This window comes from Musca autumnalis, unplaced genomic scaffold (assembly GCF_047663935.1).
Source record: "Musca autumnalis isolate F117 unplaced genomic scaffold, ASM4766393v1 scaffold_1, whole genome shotgun sequence".
Taxonomy (NCBI): Eukaryota; Metazoa; Arthropoda; class Insecta; order Diptera; family Muscidae; genus Musca; species Musca autumnalis.
Window position 1 is genome coordinate 151,716,841 of NW_027411644.1, and position 25,188 is coordinate 151,742,028.

The window sequence follows — 25,188 nt, forward strand, 5'->3', positions numbered from 1 at the left end:
TAAGGGAAGGAATTTTATAATAATGAAAGTAATTATATTAATTTTTATTTAATAACATTATAAACTCGTATATACATATCGTGTATCTTGTTCCAAAAACACACTATGACAAATTCAACACATAAACAATCCATAAAAGGTACATAGTACATTTGTTAGGGCCAGCGACATACATATTTCCTGAGTATGCTGTCAATGAAACCTTGCGTCTGCCACTGTTGTCGCCTCATTATTGTCTTAGGTGCCAGAAATTTTAATTTTCATTTCGCCAGCTTCTTCTTTTCTTCTTCCGCCTTTTACGACTAAAAGTATAAAATAAGTTAAGGTGTATATCTCTTGTGTAAAACGCTCCCGCTATTATCCTTTAATGACTAACCTCTTTTGAATATGGAATTTATAATATTAGTAATTGGATATTCCACAAATAATGCCACAATGAGAGCCACAATTGCCGATAATACGTAAGACAAAACGACTTGGCCGACCTGTTAAAATGTGTATTTAATTAACACACGTGTTTTGTTTTGTTTTGAAATATACATACCACGTAGAATTCGGTGATATAAATGGGTTGACGGATATATCCAAACATTAGTCTTATAATGTTCACGTGCCACATATACATTTGGAATGTTAGTCTACCCAATACGCGAAAGGCACTCATGTTAGTAATATCATAGGCAAGCCCTGGAAAAAGACATAAGAATAAATGCAAGACAATAAAAAACGTTGACTATTTTGATATCAATCATATAGGATAATGCGACTAAAACCTTGAAATTTCGACATTTTCAAAGGTATAATTCTATGGGGACTATCTAAAAACGTGGACCTATAATGACAACAAATGCAACCACTTTGTTTGTGTTGGGTACACACACGAGAACTTCTCTCCCTCTCTACCCAGCAAACCAATCGTACCGAAATCGGCACAAAATTCTGACGATACGTCCGATTTCTGATCCGAAATCGTAACGACATCTTAACGAAAGTTGTATGAAGTGGTTGACATAATTTCGGAACGAAATGTCGGAGCGAAATCGGATCGAATTCGGTCAGAATTCGGAACGAAATCGACAGAAAATCCTTGGGAAATTCCTCCGAATATTCGTACAGACTTCTGAACGATTTCGGAATAATGTCGTATAAAAACCGGAGGTATCTTCCGAATCTTTGTAAAGATTTTTTTGGAGTAATATCGTATGAATATCGAATGAAAAAATTTCTGACGCTTGATTAATTTTTCTTTGTTATGTTTTTTATTGGAAGATTCTAAATTTCAAACGCATCTAATGAGTTGCACTGTTGTTATCATTTTGTAGTTATATTTGAGTCAACACTAGGTTGAATTTTTATATGTTGCATTTATATTTAAAATATTTAAAAATTGTATATGCGAATTTTTTTTGTCTTTAGACAACAGACTAAAATTTTGCTTTTTAGATATATACAAAAGGTGGTTGCTATGCGAAGTGAAATTTGTTTCCGACATATCGATCCGAATACGTACCGAAATCGGAAGAAAGTAGTAGCATATTCGAAGGGAAATTTAATTCCGACATTCTCTCCGAAATTGGAACGATATCTGCACGAAATCCTTTACGAAAAATCGCTAAGAAATCGGAACGAAATCTGAACGATTTTGATTCCGAAATTGTTCCGATGTGTCGGATATCAGACATTTGGTTTGCTGGGTAGATAAACATCATGTGCGTTAATTCATTGCTAAAACAAAGAAAATGATCGGTGGTGAGCGTAACGTTGAAACACGCCACAATTTAGATTGTGTGTGTTCACACAGACACGGCTCAAGAGCCCAGTAGTGCGATTCCCAAACTCATTTTTTGAGTTACCGACAAAAATCGGTAACATTAAAACGAAAAATTATGAATGAAAGGTTCAAATAAAAGTTGACAACACTGTTGATGTCGGTAGAACTTTACAACTACTTTTTATTGATCGCTAACTTACCGAATAATATCGTTAACTACCGAAATTATAAGCATTTTAATTGCACCGACAAATGTCGGTAATTCAAAAAATGAGTTAGAGAATCGCACCGCTCTCAAGCCACATGTTGAAACTTTCATACGAAACTTTCACAGCGTTTGGAAGACAGCGGGATGCAAGAGCTCCTTTACCTCCTTTACCTGTACATTAAGCACATATGTATGTATATATCTTAAAGAAACTTTAATGTCAGACTACATAACCAAAATGGCATATTATTTTGTTCCTCACTAATTTTATCGCCATACTATTACATACATCACAGACTAATAAAGATATAAACGCCTGTTTTGTTCGAAAAAAGCTTTATAACAGCCGTCACTCGGAGAATATGCCAATTTCACAGCCACTCTGTTCAACAAATGGACGGCGCAGTTTGGAAGAGAGTTGAATGTCGTGGTCCACGGTAGCAGAATCGACCACAAACTGCCCCAAAATTCTAGGGGTCAAATTCGATACCACGTTCAAGTCGTGCTCGCACGCCACAGCTATCTGCGACAAACTGAAAAGTAGCAACAAGGTCCCCAAATCCCTAGCCGGCAGCACTTGGCGATATGTCGCTCTGTGGTAAGCTATTCTGCTGCAATCTGGCCCACGGGATGTGATACTAATTGGAATTGCCTGTCAGAATGCAGCCCTGAGAACAGCAAAAAGGTGCCTCCTCAAGTTTTCAGTGGACCCTTTACATGAGGTGGCAAAGACTCTTCCAGTACAGCAACACAATGATATGATTTCGTTGCAGTACTTGCTCGGGTGTTATCGTGAGAGCCATCCCAATCACCATCTAGAGGGTAGGCCCGACACCTTCAGGCACATCTTGAAGGATATCCACGCTCTAGAGGGAGAGGTCCAACGATACAGTAAAGAAACTCTAGATCAATATGCATATCAAGCAGGTTTAAATAACATTTACATGGACGTACTAGTAAATCCCCAGATATCGCAGCTGGGGAGCGTTAGCAGCAACGATAAACCAGAGTAGTTTTGGCTCAACTGGGGCCCGCGTACTTCCCTGAATATATGTATGTATGTACAGTTAAAAAACATATAACCGGAGTCCTGCCCATGATTATTCCAGGCGATTTTAATACTAAAATTGGAAAGTAATTTTTTTGTGAATTCTGAAACTACAATGTTCATAGATGAGAAAATAAAAAAAATGCCGGAGCGCTTTTTAAATAATTCGCGATTCATGTTGACATATTATCTACAAAAGTGATGGTTACGATATTTTGTAGTTTTTAGCGTTATTAAGATATAGAAGTTCAAATTATGACAATGGATTAACTGTATCGCCTCCCTATAAAACAATGTTATGACTGCAATTTCCCAACTTAAACTTATATCTCTCAAAAATGGTACAACGTAGGAATAGATTACGAAAGTAAATCTTGTAGAGAATTTTTACAGCTACAACATATTTTTTAGTCGCATTTCGAAAGGACTTGCGGTTTTCATTTAATTCTTGTTAAGGTGCCCTGTGCATAGCATTGTAATATAAAGATGCGATACAGTCAATCCATTGTCCTAATTTGAACTTCTGTATTTCAATAACGGTAAAAACTACGAAGTTATCATAAAAGTCAGTCTTGTAGAGAATTTTCATAGTTACAGCATCTTCTTTAGTCCCATTTCGATAGGACTTGCGGTTTCTAAGCAAAATTGTGAAAACTTAAAAACCCCTTAAAAATTTCAACTTGAATCGCGATTGGGAGTCCTGCCCATGATTATTCCAGGCGATTTTAATACTAAAATTGGAAAGGAATTTGTTTGTGAATTCTGAAACTACAATGTTCATAGATGAGAAAATAAAAAAAAATGCCGGAGCGCTTTTTAAATAATTCGCGATTCATGTTGACATATTTAAGGGGTTTTTTAGGTTTTTACGATTTTGCTTGGAAACCGCAAGTCATATCGGAATGTGACTAAAGAACATGCTGTACTATTAAAATTATCTACAATGGATTAACAGTATCGCCTCCCTATAAAACAATGTTATGACTGCAATTTCCCAACTTAAACTTATATCTCTCAAAAATGGTACAATGTAGGAATAAATTACGAAAGTAAATCTTGTAGAGAATTTTTACAGCTACAACATATTTTTTAGTCGCATTTCGAAAGGACTTGCGGTTTTCATTTAATTCTTGTTAAGTTGCCCTGTGCATAGCATTGTAATATAAAGATGCGATACAGTCAATCCATTGTCCTAATTTGAACATCTGTATTTCAATAACGGTAAAAACTACGAAGTTATCATGAAAGTCAGTCTTGTAGAGAATTTTCATAGTTACAGCATTTTCTTTAGTCCCATTTCGATAGGACTTGCGGTTTCTAAGCAAAATTGTGAAAACTTAAAGACCCTTAAAAATGTCAACATGAATCGCGATTTATTTAAAAAGCGCTTCGGCGATTTTTTTTTGTTTGTTTTTTGATTTTTTTCATCTATGAACATTTTAGTTTCAGAATCCACAAAAACTTCCCAGGTGTAAGCACTTTCCACTTAAATTTGCTTCAAGAGCACCGTGATGTGTAATCAGGAGGTAACACAACACATTAAAAAAATACATTTAAAGATTTTTTATACTTACATCCAAATTTTAACGCCATAGTTATTATGGTAATTCCGCAAAAAATTACCCAAAAATTGCGATAAACTGACGAATAAAGAGCAGGCCAGATAGACCCTTCCTCGGGCTTTTGAAAATAAAATAGAAGGCCGGATGATAAAGTTCCAAAGCCTACTATGTGCATTGCCACCAAATATAGTACTTGAATTTTTAGGACATTCTTGTATTTTTCACATTGTTTCTTTAATTCTTGAAATGTGGGAGATTTTGCGTAAATTTCTGCACATATTATACCTACAAAGTAACCCCCTAGATTACCATAAGTAGGGAAGTAGATTTTGTTTAATGTTTCGGTATTTTGAAAATAGTAATAGCGATAGTATCTGCAAAATAAAACAAAAATTAACATAATTAATAAATACGGCTGTACGTTAGATCTACATATAACACTGTCCGATAGCCAAAATTACACGTTTGAAAGTATAGGCAAGTAAATGACATTTTTAATTTTTCGTTTTCTCATCGTTTAAACCTTTTAGAGGTCAAACAAATTTCAAAGGTCAACATTTTTCAAAAAAAATATTTTAAATACTAGTACTCGTCGTACAATGCTGGTATTGGTGTCATATTAAAGAGGAGAGTATAGACTTTATATAATAATTATAAGTTATTGCATTCCTGGAAAAAAAAAAAATACAAATTATTGCATTCCAGGATAAAAAGGACATTAAAAATATTCTTGAAATATTAAATCAAAAGTGAGCATTTTTGGCAGGCGCATATCTTCTAAACCGCGAAGTATTTTAATTTGCTCATGGAGGCAAAGTTGTAGCTCTTGTCATAAAGAATATAAATTCTGGACACATGAAATCCACCAAACCTCATCTTCATCGTCTTCTATAACTTTTTCTATGGGTTTGACCTTAACGATTTTGACCTTGAAAATGAGGTTTGGTGAATTTCATTTGTCCACAATTACTGTTCTTTATGACAAGAGCTACAACTTTGCCGACATGAGCAAATTAAAATTCTTCGCGGTTTAGAAGATATGCGCCTGCCAAAATGCTCACTTTTGATTTAATTTTTCAAGAATATTTTTAATGTCCTTTTTATCCTGGAATGCAATAATTTGTAATTATTATATAAAACCAAAACTCTCCTCTTTAATATGACACCAATACCAGCATCGTACGACGAGTACAAGTATTTAAAATATGAAGCATTGTGGCGTTTTTTTATTGGGATAGCGTTTGCAATTTTGTTTTTTCAAAATAGTCTGGCTTAATCCCATTGTTGTTGTTTTAATATTTTAAAACAACTATTTTATTAGTGGAAAAGATTTGGCATTGTTCGCCAAGGGGTAAGGCACTATAGTTTTCCCTGCCTTACCCCTTGGCGAGCAATGCCAAATCTTTTCCACTAATAAAATAGTTGTTTTAAAATATTAAAACAACAACAATGGGATTAAGCCAGACTATTTTGAAAAAACAAAATTGCAAACGCTATCCCAATAAAAAACGCCACAATGCTTCAAATTGAAGACACTGGCACGACGTGTGTTGTTTTTGCTGTAAAGCAGACCAACCAAAATTTTGGTGTGTGCATTCGTCAAAATTCGACGACACATACAAGTGGAAGAGGTTTGAATTGTTTTCGCAGACACTTTCGTCGGAGTTGTATGAGGTTGCCAAGGAAAAACTTCTCATTGAACTTTTTTCTTTGCTTACCTTTATACTTCGAGCTGACGATTGATGTTTGGGTATAAAAAGTTTCTTGTTGAAGAAGTTATTGAAAAATAACTTCGGTGGAGAATATCCACAAACAAGAAACAAGGGAACTGATGAGATCCAGTGGCGTGGATCGAAACTATAGTATTCCCTGCCTTACCCCTTGGCGAACAATGCCAAATCTTTTCCACTAATAAAATAGTATTTAAAATATTTTTTTGAAAAATGTTGACCTTTGAAATTTGTTTGACCTCTAAAAGGTCAAAACGATGAGAAAACGAAAAATTAAATTACCATTATACTCCACTTTACCTATACTTTCGAACGTATATAGTCCAGTTCAAGTGTAACAAAATTCTTTAAGAATTGTCAGACGGTGCACAGTGTCCGATTTTCCAAAAAACCTGGCCAAAAATCGAAAAACGAAATTTATCAATTTACACTAAAAAGGGTCAGATATTGTTTATAGGATCCCAGTGCGTGTAGTTATGAAAAAATATATACATTTCTTGTTTAACAAGTGGGTATAAAAGCAGGTCGAAGTGACCCTATTTGGAATTTTTTTTCAATATTTAAGTTGTTTATAAATCTATGATAATATGCAAAATAAACAACGGTTATTAAATATTTTCTTTTTGTAATTGTAATGAAAGGTATGTGAAACGTATTTAAGATGTCCAGTGTCGCCAAAGAATTGTGCGTTCTTTAATAATTGATGTCCGTACTTGTTAATTTTTTCCAAGATCAATTTTCACAATAAATTATGAAAATAGTTACGAGTAAGATCGAGTTGGACTGTGTAACTTATCATTTCATAAAAAGGGAAGAGTTTTTTATTAATTCCCATCGAAACATCCTGCACATATTTGCACTTTTCGTTTTTATGTGATATTTTGTCTTGCAGATATGTACAGATTTTCTTTGATTCAGAATGTCAGAATATAGGATAGGGTCACTTTCTGGCGTTTAGTTATAATTTAGAGTTTTGATGTATTCTAAGACCTATAGTAAAATTTTATGGCGAACAAATTTCTAGAATATTTTGGTCTGATTCCATTAAATTTTATAGGAGATTTTAAAGATTTTTAGAAAAAGGGACCAAAAAGACCCCTTTTATGACTCGCACGAGAGTTAATTATACCCTCAGCCTTTAGGCTATGAAGGGTATATACACTTTCATACGGGCAAAATGTGCCTCATCGAAATAATGGTTTTAGACCCCAAGTATGTTTGGACGAAATGTGTTTCAGACAATTTGGAGTCGATTGAGCAATGTCCGTCCGTCTGTCTGTCTGTCTGGCTGGCTGGAGCGCACGATAACTCTCGAAGGGATGAACCGATTCGGTTCAAATTTTGGCTTTCGTAATATTTTGTCCAAACTTAGTTTAAGTTCGAAGATGAGCTATATCGGTCCACTCCTTCCGGTACCTCCCCCACAAAAGTTCGAAAATGTTCGGAAAATTTGTACGCACGATAACTCTTGAAGGGTGTAACCGATTTGGTCCATACTTTGCCCATCGTGGAGCGTGTACCAGACTTAGATCAGGTTTTAATATGGACTCAATCGGTCCACTCCGTCGGGTACCTCCCACACAAAATTTTGGAAAAGTTCAGTTTAGGAACATCTCTCGAATCGCTTTGATTTTTGCTTTAGCAACTTGTATTCACTGCCCTCCATACGACGGTATAAGTTTCATCAGGGGCAAGTCCATACTTCCTGAGATAATAGCCTGAAAGTTGCAAAAAAAACCCTATGACACCGTGTGAGGAGGTTGGAGGGCAAAAAAACTCTCGAACAGGTCTGCCGATTCGGTCCAAAGTTTGGCCTTAGTAATATTTTGTCCAAACATAGTTTAAGTTCGATGATAAGCCATATCGGTCCACTCCTTCAGGTACCTCCCTCACAAAAGTTCAAAAATGTTCGGAAAAATTGTGCGTACGATAACTCTTGAATAGAGTGGCACATACTTTACACATCCTAATATATCTACCAGATATAGATCAGGTTCAAATATGGACTATATTTGTCCACTCCATCCGGTACCTCCCACTCAAAATTTCAGATACATGTTCACTTTAAGACCTGCTTTCGAATCGCTTTAATTTTTGTTGAAGCAACTTGCATTGCTACCTCAATTGCGATGGTAAAAGTTGTTTCAGGGGCAAGTTCATACTTCTTGAGCAAACATCCCTGAAGTTCTAAAAAAACCCCTATGGTACCATATGTAGTGGCTGGAGATCCATTCTTTTTAGTATCTCCTCCGCAAAACTTTTGATATTAAATCCTAATCAACATTTTTGTCAGTTCAAACGCCCAAAATTCTTAAAACTCCCTAAATACATGCGTTTTTTGGAAAAAAAAATTGTTTCAATATACACAGGCTGAGGGTATATCTTTGTCGGCAAAGCCGACTGATACTTTTTTACTTGTTTTTTTAAGAAAAATATACCTCGCATTCTTGTCAGTAAAGTTGCCAAAGACATTATACACCTAAAGTGCAAGGATTCCAAGTGATCTTAACTCAAACATTTCCAAAACTGTAGAAATGATAGAAGCTTGCAACCCTATTTTAGTTTCTTGGTAATTTGGCAAAATTGATACCGATATTTTCTTTGTATGTAATGGAAATAGAGATTTCATTTCTTTAATGACTTATAAATTTAGCGGAAAACATTTTTGTCTTTGATGCCATTCTTCTAAAATGATGCTTTGTATGACAATTTTGCCAAAACCCATATAAATTACGTCGTTAACCCTAAAATGTGTTTATAATTTTGCATACTTCTGGAGTTTAGGTAAGATATAGAGATTTGGTGTATTCTAGGACCTATAGTAGAAATTGATGGCGAACAAATTTGTAGAATATTTTGATCCGATAAGATCACATTTTATAGGAGGAGGGACCAAAAAGACCCCTTAAAGACCGCCTGGGGGTTAAATAATATCAAAAATAAATTCAGCGACCCAATAAACATAAGAACCAAAGGTTAGGTCAAAATCCATTCATTTTTAGAGTTTTGGCCAGGTTTTTCGTAAAATGGGACACTGTGCGGTGTAATCAATAAAATACCATGTCGCACAGTGGGAAAAATTCAGATGTAGCATGCAGAAAATAAAAGTCGATGTTTACTTGTATGTTTATCCATAATTATGATAAGAATAGCTTTAGTTTGACAATTTTACTTCAAATATTGATATTTTTAGTCGTGTTGTATTTTTATACCCTCCACCATATGGAGGGTATAATTAAATTTGTCATTCCGTTTGTAACACATCGAAATATTCGTCGGAGACCCTATAAAGTATATATATTATTGATCAGCATAAAATTCTATGTCGATTTGACCATGTCCGTCTGTCTGTCTGTTGAAATCAAGATACAGCTCGCAATTTTAAAGATAGAGAGTCAAAATTTGGTACAGAAGTTTTTATTACTTGCAGGATGGTTGGTATTGAAAATGGGATATATCGGTCCACGTTTTGATATAGCCCCCATAGAACGGTACCTTTCGATTATCGGTATTTTTAAGGTTTTAGCTCTATTATCCTACCAAAATGGCTGAAATTTAGTACGTACTCTTCTTTGGGGGTATAAAACTTTCCCCCAGAATTTTGTCGGTATCGGTCCACACCTTCATATAGCCCCCATAGAACGGTACCACTCGATTTTCGGTATTTTGAAGGTTTTAGCTTCATTATCACACCGAAATGGCTGAAATTTGGTACTTAGTCTACGTTGGTGGTATAAAACTTTCCCCCAGAACTTTGTCGGTATCGGTCTAACGAACGGTACCTCCCGATTTTCGGTATTTTGAACGTTGTGGCCTCAGTATTCCACCGAAATGGCTGAAATTTGGTATTTAGACTTCGCTGGGGGTACTCAAACTTCTACTTTAAATTTGTCGGTATAGGTCCACGCCTTCATATAGCCCCCATGGAAAGGTACCTCCCGATTTTTCGTATTTTGAAGGTTGTGTCTTCAATATTCCATCAAAATGGCTGAAATTTGGTATTTAGTCTTCAATGTGATATAAAACTGTTCGCCAGATTTATGTCTGTACAGGTCCACGCTTTTATATTGCCCCATTTCTGACTAAAATTCGTCGGTATAGGTCCACGTTTCGTTATAGTCCCCATAGAACGGTACCTGCCGATTTTCGTAATACTGAAGATTGTGATGTCAATATCCAACCGAAATGGCTGAAAATCGTTATTTCGTCTTCCTAGAGTTATAAAATATTCCAGAGGAGTATTATCAGTATAGGTTTTAGGTTTTAGCCACATTCTCTTACCGAAATATAGGAAATTTGGAAATTTAGTCTTCTTTGAGCCTAAAAACTTTCTGTCAGAAATTTGTCGGTATGGATCGACGTTTTGAAATAGCCCTCATAGAATAGTGCCTCACATTGTTTTACAGAAGTTTCTGAAATTTAGTATTGTCTTCTTCATACACGAAAGTAAACTAATTAAACCATTTTACTTCAATACAACTTGTGGTGGAGGGTATAACAAGTTCGGCCCGGCCGAACTTAACGCCGTTCTTACTTGTTTATATATGTATATTTTGGTATTGGTAAATCGGTACCTCCCGATTTATGTAATTTTAACGATTTTAGCCGACTCATCCAACTGAAATGGCTGAAATTTTGCATTTTGCTAATTTTGAAATAATCCGACAGAGGTACAGGTCCACTTTTTGCTATGACCCCCATAGGAAGGAGCCGCTCGATTTTGCTAATTTTGAAGATTTTAGCCTCATTATCCAATTGAAATAATTTTTTGGAAAATAATTTTAAAAACTAGAAATTTCTAGCCAACTTGCCTACAAAGGGACACTAATTACTACTATGCCAAAATTAGGTCAGGAACATTATTCTTTCTGTCAGAATCAATGACAAAACTACTGAAAAAGATAGGGAACCAATTAATCCACCATTCTGGTTGCCAAAATGACATAAAAAGCGAAAATTTTGAGAATTATTAATCGATTATGGTGGTGCATCATTTTTATTGCTTAATTTAAAAATGCCCATCTTTTGTTTCGTGCAAAATTTTAGTATAACGGTACTATAAACGGAATATTTTTGTATGCCACCTTAAAGACAACTTTTCAGCCTATAAAATGTTTTCAGAATTTCAAAAAAAAAAAATCTCAACTCGTTTCCAAGTTATCAACGTTTACATTGAGTACAGTCAACACTCTAGTTCAATACTGTACTAGCGTTTCAAGTAAATTTTTTGATTTTCTGCAGATCGGTACTTTTTCCACTGTGCGTCGGTACCATGCGTGGAATATTGTCAGTGATAATGGAAAAGCGTTCTTTAGTCCTATCGGGTGAAAACAGTTCCCGCACCGACAAAGATTTCCAAAGACTGGACTAGACTTTCTTTTTAATATTTTGATTTAAATTTTTTGAATAAAGATTTATTTAAGTTAAAATACACGCTTAATAATCGCGATTTGGACAAAATTCTGTACTAGGCCTATACAGAATGATGTTGAAAAGTTATCATATTGAATTTCAACAGCAAATGGCTTATTTAATAACAAATTGCCATCATAATGGAAAGCATAAAATAAATAAGTGCAAAAAATCTTGTGTGCATTCGGCGAGGGAACTTTTTAAGGGGATAAGTAAGGGCTATGTGGTGGTATTTTTGAGATTTGCAAAAAATGAAATAAAGTTATAAACCTATACAAAATAGTCTACTTACTCTGGATGTACCCGGGAAAATGCATCCAATTTGAAATAGTAGGTAATCACACCGGGGATAATTAGTGAACATAGAGCCATTAGTGTATACAAATATTTTTTGCTTTTTTTATATCTGAAATAAATGTTTTAATAGATATCATTGTTATTTTTATAAAGTTAACTTTTACAGCTGCGCGGGCATACTTTGCTGTGATAATTATGATCATAAGATACAATGCCAACAATTGCATGTCTGCAGCCAAGTACCAGGTTTGCTGAATACACTAGAAGAGAAAAAGACATTAAATAGAGTATACAGTCAAACTTCTCGGTAAAAAACGTCTCGGTAACGAATTCTTCTCCATAAAGAATACAAATTTAAAACACAAATTTTTACCATCTATTCTCACCTATTTAAACAACTTTTAATGCATACTGAATAATTATAACCTTTATTTGTGCCAAGACCAATTGAATACCCAGCAAACCAAATGTCTGATGTCCAACACATCGGAACAATTTCGGAACAAAATCTTTAAGATTTTGTTCCAAATTTTATAGGTTTTTGAATGGGACATCGTTCAGATATTGTTCCGACCCCACAAACTATATATTCTTGATCAGCGTGCAATTCTACATCGATATAGTCATGTCTGTCCGTCTGTGGTAAGCACTCTAGCGTCCGAACGGATTTACGTAGGTGGATGACATTTTGTGAAAATCTATTATATGTACGTAGGACTTTTGGTATTGAAAGCGGGCTATGTAGGTCCACGCTTTCGTATAGCACCCATACAAAATGACGCGTCGTCATTTGAAAGAATTTTTAAGATATTTGTCCAATTTTACCACCGAATTGGTTGTAATTTGGTTTGGTCGACTACAATTTTTGAGCTACTTATCAAATTATTACCATTTATTCTATAAAATAATTTTTGTTTTTAAAATTTCAAATGATAACTGATATTGTTCTGAAGGTTCTGTACTGAAAATGTACTTTGTCATCAAGTTGTCTAAGAAATATTAATTTTTTTTTTTTGTTTGAATACTCTTTTTAGAGAAAGTTCCAGTGAAACTGAATTCCTTCTTTATGCCATGCCAGTGTTTTGGAATTCTGTAATAAATATAAAGGTCTTGAGGCTTTAAACTCATTTTGTGTTCAAAATATTTACAAATTCAGTATTGTGCGGGTTAGAAGTACATAAAATGAAATGTCTATTGGACAATATATACGACATGTCAAAGGTTTTCCGTGGAGTATATCTCGAAAAGCAGTTAGAAAATTGTATTACTGCCTTAATAAAAATGTTGTATTCCTATTTTATATCAACTAAACAGTGGGATAAAATAATGGAGAAAAATGTCTTGTTGTGCATAATAAAGTGATAATATCTATTATAAATAGTGTGCCCATCTGAATTTTTTTCCTATCAGTAACAAATTTGTAGCTGAAATCAACCGTAAACGAAATTAATGCTCAAACTTTCGTTATATGGTATTGTATTAAAATCCGCTGTTATTTGTATTGTATATTACGGTGCTCTTGGACCAACTTTAAATAAAAGAAGAAAAACAAAAATTTGCTGGGAAACCACAAGCCTTATCAAAATGGAACTAAAGAAAATGTTATAGCAGTGCAAATGCTCTACAATATTGTTCTTATATGATATTTTCGTAGGTTTTACCATTTCTGAGATATAGAAGTTCAAATGTAAACAATTCACTGACTGTATCGTCTCCTTATAAAACAATGTCAGGACTACAATTTCCCAACTTAAGCTTATATATCTCAAAAATGGTACAACCGAGTAAAAAAATTACGAATCCCCATCTTGTAAAGAATTTTCACAGCTATACGATTTTCTGTAGTCCCATTTCGACAAGACTTACTGTTTTGAAGCAAATCGTGAAAACCTAACAAAAAACCCTAATTCCCTCCAGCGATTTTTTCTTGTTTTGGGATTTTTCTCATCTATGAACATTGCTGTTTCAGAATCCACAAAAACTTCCCAGTTGTAAGCTCCATTCATTTAACGTTGGTTCAAGAGCACCGTGATATTGAACCCGCAACCATTAGGGTAACGATAAAAATGTACCTCATCGAAATAATGTTCTTAGACTAATCATATGTCAAACAATTTGGAGTCGATTTATCCCAGTTTGTCCGTCTGTCTGGCTCGTGCCCATTAGAACTCTCGAAGAGATCAACAGATTTGGTCCAAATTTTGGATCTCGCAATATTTTGTCCAAGCTTCCTTTGAACACCAGACTTCAAAATGTTTCCCTAAAATCTAGAGCAAAGTCCAATCCGATTTTTTCGAGACCTACAGCAGGTTCGAATGTGGATTATATCGACTCACTCCAACACAAAATTTCAATTATCCGATTTGACCGAAACATCCTAAAATAACGTATGTACATATTAACCCCCTGTTTTTGTAAAAAAAAATATTGTTCTCACACGAAATGTCAAATTTTGTAGATCGATTTACTCGCCTTAGCACAAATTTGGAACGCTGATTTTTGAATGAGGAATTCTTAACTATATATAGAACGTATCTACGAAGAATTAGGTCTGTATGTCATCTAGGGGCCGAGCTATCGATGCCCAAATTATTACGAATATAGACGAACGAACAAAAAATAGTTACAAAAACAGGGGGTAAATTCTGAAGCTTCTTCGCTATACAATTCATAGAAAAAAATTCGATCTGTCTATTTATAAAAGTCTCAACTCACACAGGCTGAGGGTATATCTCTGTAGGCAAACCCGACTGTTACTTTTTACTTGTTTTCCAGAAAACAAAAGTTACGAATTTTCATAGTTGGCTTTCACGGACTCTATCACTTCTGGTAAAATAGTAAAGTTTTGGTGTTTTTATACACTTAAAGAATATTATTTTCTTACAATAATGCCAAACTTTTTTAATGGCACTGAAGTTAGTGTGTGATAAAGAAGAAACGGCGTTATGTTCAGATCGAACTGTTTATATCCTCCAAAAAATGTATATATCTATTCGACATATTCGCGATTGCAATCCCTGCGTTCGAACGTGGATCTATTTTCACCATTTTTTGCATGGAAATTCTCCCAACAAAATGATTTCCAAAATCCATATTACTGACGATATTTTTAAAAACTATGGCAATAGCCTCGAATATAGAAAATATTTCGAAAGCTATTCGCTGCGGGATTTAGAACCCAAAATGTCAAATAAGAGCTAATGTGGTTGAAAATTCTGGGATACACCAAAACGTACATCTATATGGGTAATATAAATTTGAAAGATTTTTTAGTTATTGCTTCTGTTCTGTTGGAGAATTTGGTTAAAAACTTTTGTAAGGAAACTATGCCGAACGTGGTCTGATATGGTTCATCCAAGGACAAATATATTATAATCAGTTCCAAATTTCAATCTTGTATCTAAAATATTTTGATCTCTCTCTCTTTTGAATGTCACGAAATTTTGTATGGAGGTCGGGTTCAGATCAGAATAGATCCCTATTCTTATTGGTGATGATCGTGAAATATTTAGCGGGTGAAATGGACCAGAAACATAATATTTATCCAATTTTCTAGCGGCTCTGTAGGTCTCAATAATAGTCCGATCAACGCGCAATTTTAAATAAGCTAAGAGTATATCACAAAGGAGTAGCTTGCAATTTGAGATGGCGATCGGATAATATTTAGAGGGTTAAATGGACCAAAACTTTTGTGTGAAAATTGTGGAAATTTGTAATATACAGCAGGAAGTGACATTCCGGACAAGTGAGATATACTTGAAAGTGGAACGCTTGACCTTTCAATTAATGCCAATTATGTTGGTGTGTATGATCAGATAACAGAGTTACAGCCTAATATATTCCGTTATTTGTTTGTAGTGTAGTAATAAATTCGCTAGAAGTCGCAATTATACATCAATAGTCACGAAATTTTGCACCGGGTAAGAGCATAGGTCGAAAAAGACGCCTACAATTTTGAATGATGATCTGATATTCTTTAATGGGTGAAATGGACCATTACTTTTGTATGAAAAATATAAAAATTTTATTTTTGTCGATATTTTAATTCCTTGAGGACATATATATTTCGCAAAGTAGCCTACATATGGAAAAAAAACTACTGACCTTTCCTCTGATGTAAATTGCAATAAAGTGTTTGCTAGATAACGGGCCTACTGCCTAATATATAATGGGTTCTGTGCAGAGAACCACATTTTTATCCCGTGCTAAATATTGTCTCTCCAAAAGTTAATGTAACACCACGAAATATTCGTCCTAGACCCCTTAGTTGGTATGCCAAAATTCATATCTCGACGAGATAAAGCGATTTAGCGATGTGTGTCAGTCCATTAAAAATTGTAAACAAGCTTAAGGCCGCAATTATGGACCGATTGTAACGAATTTTTTAAGGAGATTGGGTTCGGGCCAGAATAGAAATGATTAGTTTTTGGTGATGATCGTGATATGTTCAGGGAATGAAATGGACCAACAACAAATTTTAACCAATTTTGTAGCGGTTCTGTAGGTCAAAATAATAACCCGCAAAATTTTAAACAAAGTTTGAGTTTATGATGAAGAAGAAGCGTACAAACCAACGTGAAGATCAGATAATACTTAGCGGGTTAATGAGACTGAAACTTTCGTGTGAAATTGGTAAAAATTTCAATAACGTAGCGGTTAAACAACGGAAGTAGTAGTACTACATAAGTGGGTTTCATTAAATTTTCCTTTCCTGCTACAGAAATGTCTTTGTCATGCTAGATAACTTTTTGGTTTTGGTCATAAGTATTATACATTACATCTCTGATATTTGATAATTAAATTTTCACAATCATTGAAAAGAAGTTCCGTGGAGAGCGATTGTCCAGGGATAGTGGTATAGGGTATCCCATGGTCGGCTCCGACCGACTATAGACTTTTCTTACCAGGGTTTAAAATGCTAACACCATATTAGCAAAAGCACCGAATATTTGCAGCTTTGCCTGCTAAAATTTCTTCGAAAAATGTTAAGCAACAATGAAACACGGCAACATGTAGCAACAAATTTCACAAAAATATTGCTAGCGATGCTGATGCTATTTGATATTGTCGCTTTAATAAAAAAGCATCGGACACGCATACTCATATTTTGCAGCACACATGATCAACACATATCAGAAAAGAGAATATGTAACAAAGTTTCAACGGCTTAGCCATGTTTTCAGCAAACAATTGTTTTTGATATCAGGGTTACCAGTGTAATGCATTAAAAATCACGATATAATTAATTCCACTTTTTCGTTCAAAGGACATGTGGATGTTTGGTGAAGCCGTTCAAAATATATTTTTTTTATTTTTAAAGAATAATAACTAGTATTCTTTAGGTTCTACCATATCATGGGAGCATTTTGACATTAAATGGCATCTTTTTTATTACTGCGTTGGCAACTCTAATGACAAAAAACACCCTCTCTGGCTAATTGGCTAGAAAGCTTTCTATGTATTGATTTTTAAATAAATAAATAAATAATTCGCGACGAATGGTCAGCCGACTGATTATGCCTAACGAAAAAAAGATTAGGCGTAAAAAACGAAATAAGCAAAAATGTACAAAAATAAATATGCGTTCGGTTGCTTATTTAGCCGTGTGTGTGAATATTGTGTAGCAGTTGAAGTGTACAGCTAATGCTAATGTTTTTAGATGCTGTCTTTTAAACCCTGTTTCTTACTTGTTTAAATGATATATATATATATATATATATATATATATATATATATATATATATATATATATATATATATATATATATATATATATATATATATATATATATATATATATATCTTATATATCAAAAACTACTGAATTCATTTCGATGACATTTGTAGAAATTTCTCAAGATTTCCCGGAAAGAGAATCAAAATACTTCGAACAGACAATTAGGAGAATACGTGAATATGCAGTTTTCAAATTTCTTCAAGGAACATGGAATCAAAGAACTTGTTTCTATTGTCCTGAACAGAACGGATGAATCGAACCATTATGCATACTTCTAGATAGTGGTCTCGATTATCGTTTCTGTGCTGAAGCCGCAGCCACGTTCGCATTTTTAATTAAACGTGTATCTTGCCATGGGTCAGACAAATGCCTAGAAGAAATATGGACAGGACGCACACAAAATTTAAAATTTTTGAGAGTTTTTGGTGGTCCAGCGTTAGTGCACATTCCAAGAGAAAGGAGATCAAAATGGTGGGATACAGCAGTGAAAGCAAAGGTTATCGTTTATAAAACCCTGAAGGGGAGTACTTTTAGGACAATTTTCCGGCAAATAACAACTTTTATTTTGCTAAAAACGTTTGAAATACAATGTATACGGTATTATTTAGAGATTACAAAAGACATTTTTCAGTTAGGCTTTGATATTCACGAAATAGACCTCGATGACTGTCAGTTTTGTTTGTCAATGTGTACTATACTTCATGATGGCAAAATGTTTTAAATGGAGGTGTTAGTTTTCGTGGAACATGCACGAGTAAAGGCAACCGAAAATATTGTGCAAGATTTCTACTATCCTGATTTAGTGGATTATGGTGGTGTCGATTCAGGGGAGATTGAAGTTATTGTCCCATCAGGAGCAATTGATGTCCCTTCAAATCACAGTGAATCGACTCCTTCGCCACGTTATAGCGAAACCTATAATGACGATGAAAAACAAACCTGAATCGGAAACGGAAAGCGAATATGTGGATATTGAGACAATGCTGAAAGACGAACTGATAGCATATGATCGCCGGATATACATAAGTATTGAAGAACCAACTATACGCAGATCTGAACGAATCGCAAACAGAAATCAACCGTCATCAAGTTTTTGTGCGATGCAGTTTTTTTCATCCGATCCAGGAAGTTTCAAAGAAGCAACGTCTTCAGAAATCTGCGATGAATGAAGAAATCAACACATTGAAATCAAACTCATTGACTTACCTCCGGGAGAAAAGGCCATGTAGTGCAAATGGGTGTACAGAAAGAAATGTGATAATGACGGTAATCCAAAGAAATGGAAAGCTAGGCTGGTAGCGAAGGTTTTTACACAGCGAAGGTATAGACTTCAACGAAACTTTTCCGCCTTTGTTAGGTATGAGTCTGTAAGATTCCTTGTTGCCCTTGCTGCGAAATATAATATGGTGATCCACCAACTGGATAAAGTCAGTACCTATTTGAATGGAACCCTCAAAGAGACCATATACATATATGCGCCAGTCAGAAGGATATAGTGATGGTTCGAAAAAGGTATGCAAACTCGAAAAATCTTTGTATGTTTTGAAACAGGCCGGTGGAGTCTGGAACCAGACATCGACCAAAGTATATACCACGATACCAACAACGGGTATAGGCTTTATGTCGCAATATACGTGGATGATGTTCTATTTGTTTCTGATAACATCAAGCGTTCAGATTAAAAGATATATGAGAGGTATCAACAGTGCTTGGAATGAAGATAAACCGAGCCTTAGATCAGATAAAGATAGACCAAAGTAAATACATATCGGATGTGTTGAAGCGCTTTAGTATGGATGATTGCAACCCTATTTCAACGCAAATCGATATTAATAAAAAAACTATAGTCTACTATGAGACCAAAGAATGACTGAGAGAAGAAGGAAATGTCACGGATTCCATATACGCAGGCAATTGGATGTCTGTTGTTTGCATCACAGATATCACGACCAGATATATCATACGACGTTAATGTGTTAAGTCGTTTCAGCACAAATCCTGGCAAAGCTCATCGGGAGGCCATGAAACGTGTAATGCGTTCTATAAAGGGAACGGGAACACTTGACAATGGATTAGTTTACAGAACAAATAGTAAACAATCAAACATGATCGGTTATTGCGATGCTGTGGCAATGTGGATGACAAAGAAGCAAAAAACTGTAGCACTTTCATCAACGTCCGTGACAGCAGCTATTCAAGAATCTATTTGGTTAAAAAGCCATCAAATAATTTTGTGACAAAAAGGGGGCCATACAAGTGGCCCTGAATAACAGCTACTCAACCAGAACAAAGCATGTGGATATAAAAGCAAAGTTCATTAGAGAAAAAATCGGTAAAAAGGAAGTTACCTTAGAATACATCTCAAAAAACAAAATGTTAGGAGATGCCCTCACCAAACCTATATCAGCACAACAACTTAATAAGTTAATGAATTACTTTGGTCTTTTATAAATCCATAATATGTTAATTGATAATTTATTTCAAAACAAATGTTTATACATTCAGGAAGAGTGTATTAATTAGAACGGTTTAATCATTAGTACCTCTTGTGCCAGATTATGAAAATTTTCATGAAAATGTTTTGAGCTTATGGGTAAGAAGGGAGAAAGGGAGCTCATTCACCTCCGCTCTCTCCTAAATGCTAAAATATTTTCATGTGTTATTTTCAGTGTCTGGCACAAGAGTACGTTCACTTTGCTGTTAACATACTATACTCGATATGGTATGCCATGCATTTTATTGTATACATTTTTTTCCAAAACTAGTATACATATTTTCAGTCTCAATAAAAATTTTAAATCTATATATATAAAAAAGGATGATGTTAGTTACTACGCTTATAACTCAAGAACCGCTGAACAGATTTTGACAATTCGCACCAATTCGGAACGGTCTCATGGCAGAAAAGGATAAAACTTAAAAAAATCGCGAAAATTTGTGAAAAATTTGCAAAAATATTTTTTCAAGAAAGTCAATTTTTCCAGAAATTTCTATCGAGCTTTGCGTTTTGAGTATACCTTGACAATTATTTGGACAGTTTTTGGCGAAGATTGTATATGCACCAATTGTGAGGCTCCATTGTACGCCTCTGTTTTGTCAATTTTTGAAAGTTGTATAGAATTTTTTATTGCGAATCAAATCGATTGTCATTTATTTTCAAGCGTCTTTTTAGAAAATTAACAGCGAAAAGGGTTAAAAGGATTCGGTCAGATTCCGATTGAAAAGATGAAGATGACAACGCTGAAAGTGGTTTCCATAGTTTTGAGGAAAAAGGTACAAATCAATAAAATTGGTGGGTTATTTGAAAAATCAAGAGCTCCGAGGTAATTTTATTGAAAGTGAGGTTATGGCATATATGTAAGTATACCTTTAAACTGTAAGTAAAAACATATTCGAAAGATCAACTTCCGATTTATGCGGTATAAAATTTAAGCTGTTCAGATCCAGTCATGATACTAAAACATGATGTCCCCACTGAAAAGGCGTATGAATTCAATCAGTTTAGTTAAAGCAGAGCTGGAAGGCAATTACAAATGGCCAAATACATACATACATATGTACACTGGTACTGTTGGTACACTCTATGTCTGCACATCGAAAAAGGATGATATTCAAAATTTTAAAGAAAAAACAAGAAATCCGAGGTACTGGATATTTTTTGTTCGAATTATTTGACAAATATTCTTTATCAGGCGACATAAGTAGGTAAATACTTATTAAACGTTAATTAGTGTGTGATATTAATTTGACTATGTTATTCACGTCGGAAGTAAATATAGGGTGACGAAGTAATCGATAACAGTTACCAGAGCCATTGCATCTAATTCCAAACTTGCAATGCAAGTAGAATTCGGGAGATCACGTTAAACAGAGAAGTCAGAAAAAAACAGATAACGATGGGACCCCTCTGCTCCAAATAGGTTAATTGATTAAAATGCAAATTTATAAAAGCACTATATTCAGCATTAAAATGAAATTCCTACGATGGCATTCCTTCCTTCATGTTCAATTGCTTGAGTGAAATATCGTGTTCAGTGGCGAAAACAAGAATTGCAGAAAACCATCCATTATGAAACAAATAGGGGCTTTATGATATTATATTGCTCAACTGTGCTACCAAATATTTTTATTTACATCGCAAATCGTGTTATTTGCTTATAAAATATATCTTAGTCCCGATTTACAGTTGCCTAATTTGTTCGCGGCTATTGTCAGTTTATAGGAGAGAGAGAGAGTGGAGGAAAATAGAAACACTTTGCCTCTCAGTACCTTCTCTCTTCGTTAAACTGACAATTGCTTAATGTGCATCTACTTCAAAGATCGTCCTAAACAGTTCAAAATAAAGAAATGTATCGGTTTGGAAATTAATTAGTGAGACAATTGTGGTTGTTTCTACAACCATACCTACTATTTTAGGACCCAAAGACTTAACCACGGCCACTTTTTATTTATGTTACATCTAAAAATCTACTAAACCGATTTTCCTAAAATTTTCAGGGAATGTCCCCCGGTGAAAATAGGATACATATTTCCTTGAATTTCGAAGTGGGCAGGGTATTTTAAAAACCCTTAGCTTTTTATGGAATAAAAATTTTATCACGCCCACTTTTTTCAACTGAACCGATTTTCCTGAAATTGTCAGGGAATGTACAGATTTTATTGAATTCCAAAGGGGGCAGGATAACTGGCCTATGCGATATTTAAAAAAACGCTATTTTTGCAAAACTTACGCACGTATCGGTCAAAATGGTATGGATTAATTTACAATCTAGGTACATCTTTGGGGCCTAAAGATCCGACCAAGCCTGTTTTTTTAATATGTTATATCACCAATACTATTGAAAAGTTTCCATTAAGTATGCAGCAAAAGCTCATTGATTGCCGTTGTTATGTTTATTTTATGAAATTCCCCACGCCTTTCTTTTAAACGCTATATCTACAAGTCAAACTTATGATAATATAGGTTTCAGCATAAATTTTGGGAGGCAATGGGGTTGTATGTACCCTAGGTACATATTTGTAGCCAAAATAGCGGGCCACACCACTTTTTAAATACTTTATATCGTAAAAAGTGATGATCACTCCCACTCTTTTCAATACATTTTTTTTTTCAAAACTACTGAACCAAATTTCATGCAATTTTCACAAAATTCTCAGTAATGTTCCGTTGTCCAAAATGTTATAAATTTGTAGACAATTTCGTTTGTTTTATAATCGCTATATTTGCTATACTTATGAGTGCATCGGCTTGCAAATTAATTTTCTACATAACGGCTGTTGCGCTCCCGGTCCAGAAAAACGATACATTTACAAATTTCCTTAAATGGTGAGGTTCAACGGCCCATCAGCCATGAAAAACTAACTTTTAACTTAACTTTTATAATTAGATCGCTTTAGGAAAAAAAGAGGGGGCATGGACGATAATAAATCCTAAACAGCATCAATGGTCGAACAAATCCGACAAAGTCTGTGAGAGAAAAGAAAGGTTACAGTCAAAATATGTTGATAAATTTAAAATCCTCCTCGGTTTGGTAATTTACCAAAGAAGTAAGGTAGAAAATACCTATTTTTGAATTGTCAAGCATAAAGTCCATAAAAATTTTCATTAATGCTCATTACGACGGGCCAGCAACGCGGACCGGGGTCTGCTAGTACAGTAATAAATTAAATTAAAAATTAAATTATTTTATACATTTGCTTCGATCAAATCGGGAATTCATTGCGATTTGATTTATTTTTAGAAGTGTTCCAATATTTATTAGTTTTTGTCTAATGTATATTTGTACTTACACTATCATTAACCGAATAGTTGTTTATCATCAAAATGTTTCTCCACCAATTCCGATTACAAAAAACATGTTCACCATCCGTCATATGCTTCCATAATGGTCCATTTCCTGCTTTGGTTAATAGAGTAGCATCAAATAGTATTAAAAATACTAGCGAAGGAAGAAATCTGTATTAAAGGAGGACACAATAGAAAAAGATAAAAATACAGACTCAATACAGTGTTCATTTAAATTACAAACTTTAAATAACGATGCACAAATACTTGGATGTACAGCAATACACATCTGGTTGGTTTGGTTTCCGGGTTAATGGGATTTTGCTGATCAAATCTCAGCTTCAAGAAAAATCCCGTCAATACAAAGAATATCTGTATGAGAATAGGGCCATTTTGGAATATTATCATCACACTTTGTTTTAAATGATCTTCAAAAAATTGCGGATTTTGCATGGGAACCGACATGAGGAACATTATTACATGGGCCCAGATTACGAAGAACATGGTGAAGGCTCGATAAAAATAGGTAAACTGAAAATCCTTGTTGCCAATTTCAGATGAAGTAAGTTTTTTATAATTTCTCGCAATTGAAAAAGAGGTTAATAGTGTAGATCCTAGAAGAAATAAGGTTGATGGAAGTTGCTGAATGATTTGACATTAGGCATTTCTTATACATACCCATCGTATCAAAATCTTTTGTGTAATAATTGTCGACATGTTGTTGATTTGTCAACGATTTCCGGCACTTTAGATAATAATCATAGATCGATGAGGTAACAGTTAAAATCACCAATAAACTGAATAATGAATAAACAAAGGCCTCCAAATATCCTTAAAATACACACAAATTAAGATTCATATACATGCCTTGATTCATACATACTTATGTATATATGTACATTAGGGTTATGACTTTTTGACATTTTTTCTCCAAAATTAATGTCCTGTAGCAGGGATGAATGAACTTTGGCCTATTAATCACTGCGCTATCGTTTATTCTATTGAAATATAAAAAAGTTCACGCACAAATCGATTTAAAAAATATATTTTTTCGAAAAAATGTATGAAATGAAAAAAGTGTTTTTTTTTCAATAATTTTTTGTTGCACGAATGAATAAATATAAGCCCACTAATAACTATAATAACGTTTATTCCATTCAAATATGGAAAAAGGTTATGCACAAACCATTTTGAAAAAATTTATTTTTTTGTTTTTTGTTAAAAAATTGTATTTTTGAATAAAAGCGCTTACGATTCTCAGAATTGAAGCAAATTAGTGAGACATACATTTTATGTCAGTTGAATTATCTCATGTGGCTCTAAAGTTTATTTTCAATTGTATATCTGCTTACAGTGACTTAAAAAAATTGTCCATAATTTTGATAAATACAAATTTTAAAATCATTTTGTGTGTGAGGTTTTTTCACAGAATCACCGAAACTCATCACGCTATGATACAGGGATATGAGGTTGTAAAAAAGTCATAACCCTAATGTACATACAGTCTACGAATAAAGTCCACATACACCCCAGCAAAAATTCGGATCCGTTAGTCATTACGTAACCCATTACAAAGTAATGTAAACAAGCTTCTTTTCGCATTACAAGTTGTGATGGACGTTTTGAACAAGATTAGTC

General features: G+C 34.3%; 1 protein-coding gene across 1 annotated transcript in view; it reads right to left on the bottom strand.

Moving 5' to 3' along the window:
- LOC141388521 (nose resistant to fluoxetine protein 6-like) overlaps window positions 1-25,188 on the bottom strand; it is a 64,172-nt gene continuing 38,984 nt past the window's right edge. Inside the window, exons 4-12 of the mRNA XM_073958441.1 lie at window positions 24,229-24,381; window positions 23,795-24,164; window positions 23,556-23,721; window positions 12,209-12,288; window positions 12,024-12,137; window positions 4,602-4,963; window positions 545-687; window positions 377-485; window positions 1-302 (exon numbers count right to left, since the gene is read on the bottom strand). Of these exons, the coding sequence (XP_073814542.1) occupies window positions 238-302; window positions 377-485; window positions 545-687; window positions 4,602-4,963; window positions 12,024-12,137; window positions 12,209-12,288; window positions 23,556-23,721; window positions 23,795-24,164; window positions 24,229-24,381 (1,562 nt within the window). The 3' untranslated portion in view covers window positions 1-237. The remainder of the gene's footprint in view (window positions 303-376; window positions 486-544; window positions 688-4,601; window positions 4,964-12,023; window positions 12,138-12,208; window positions 12,289-23,555; window positions 23,722-23,794; window positions 24,165-24,228; window positions 24,382-25,188) is intronic.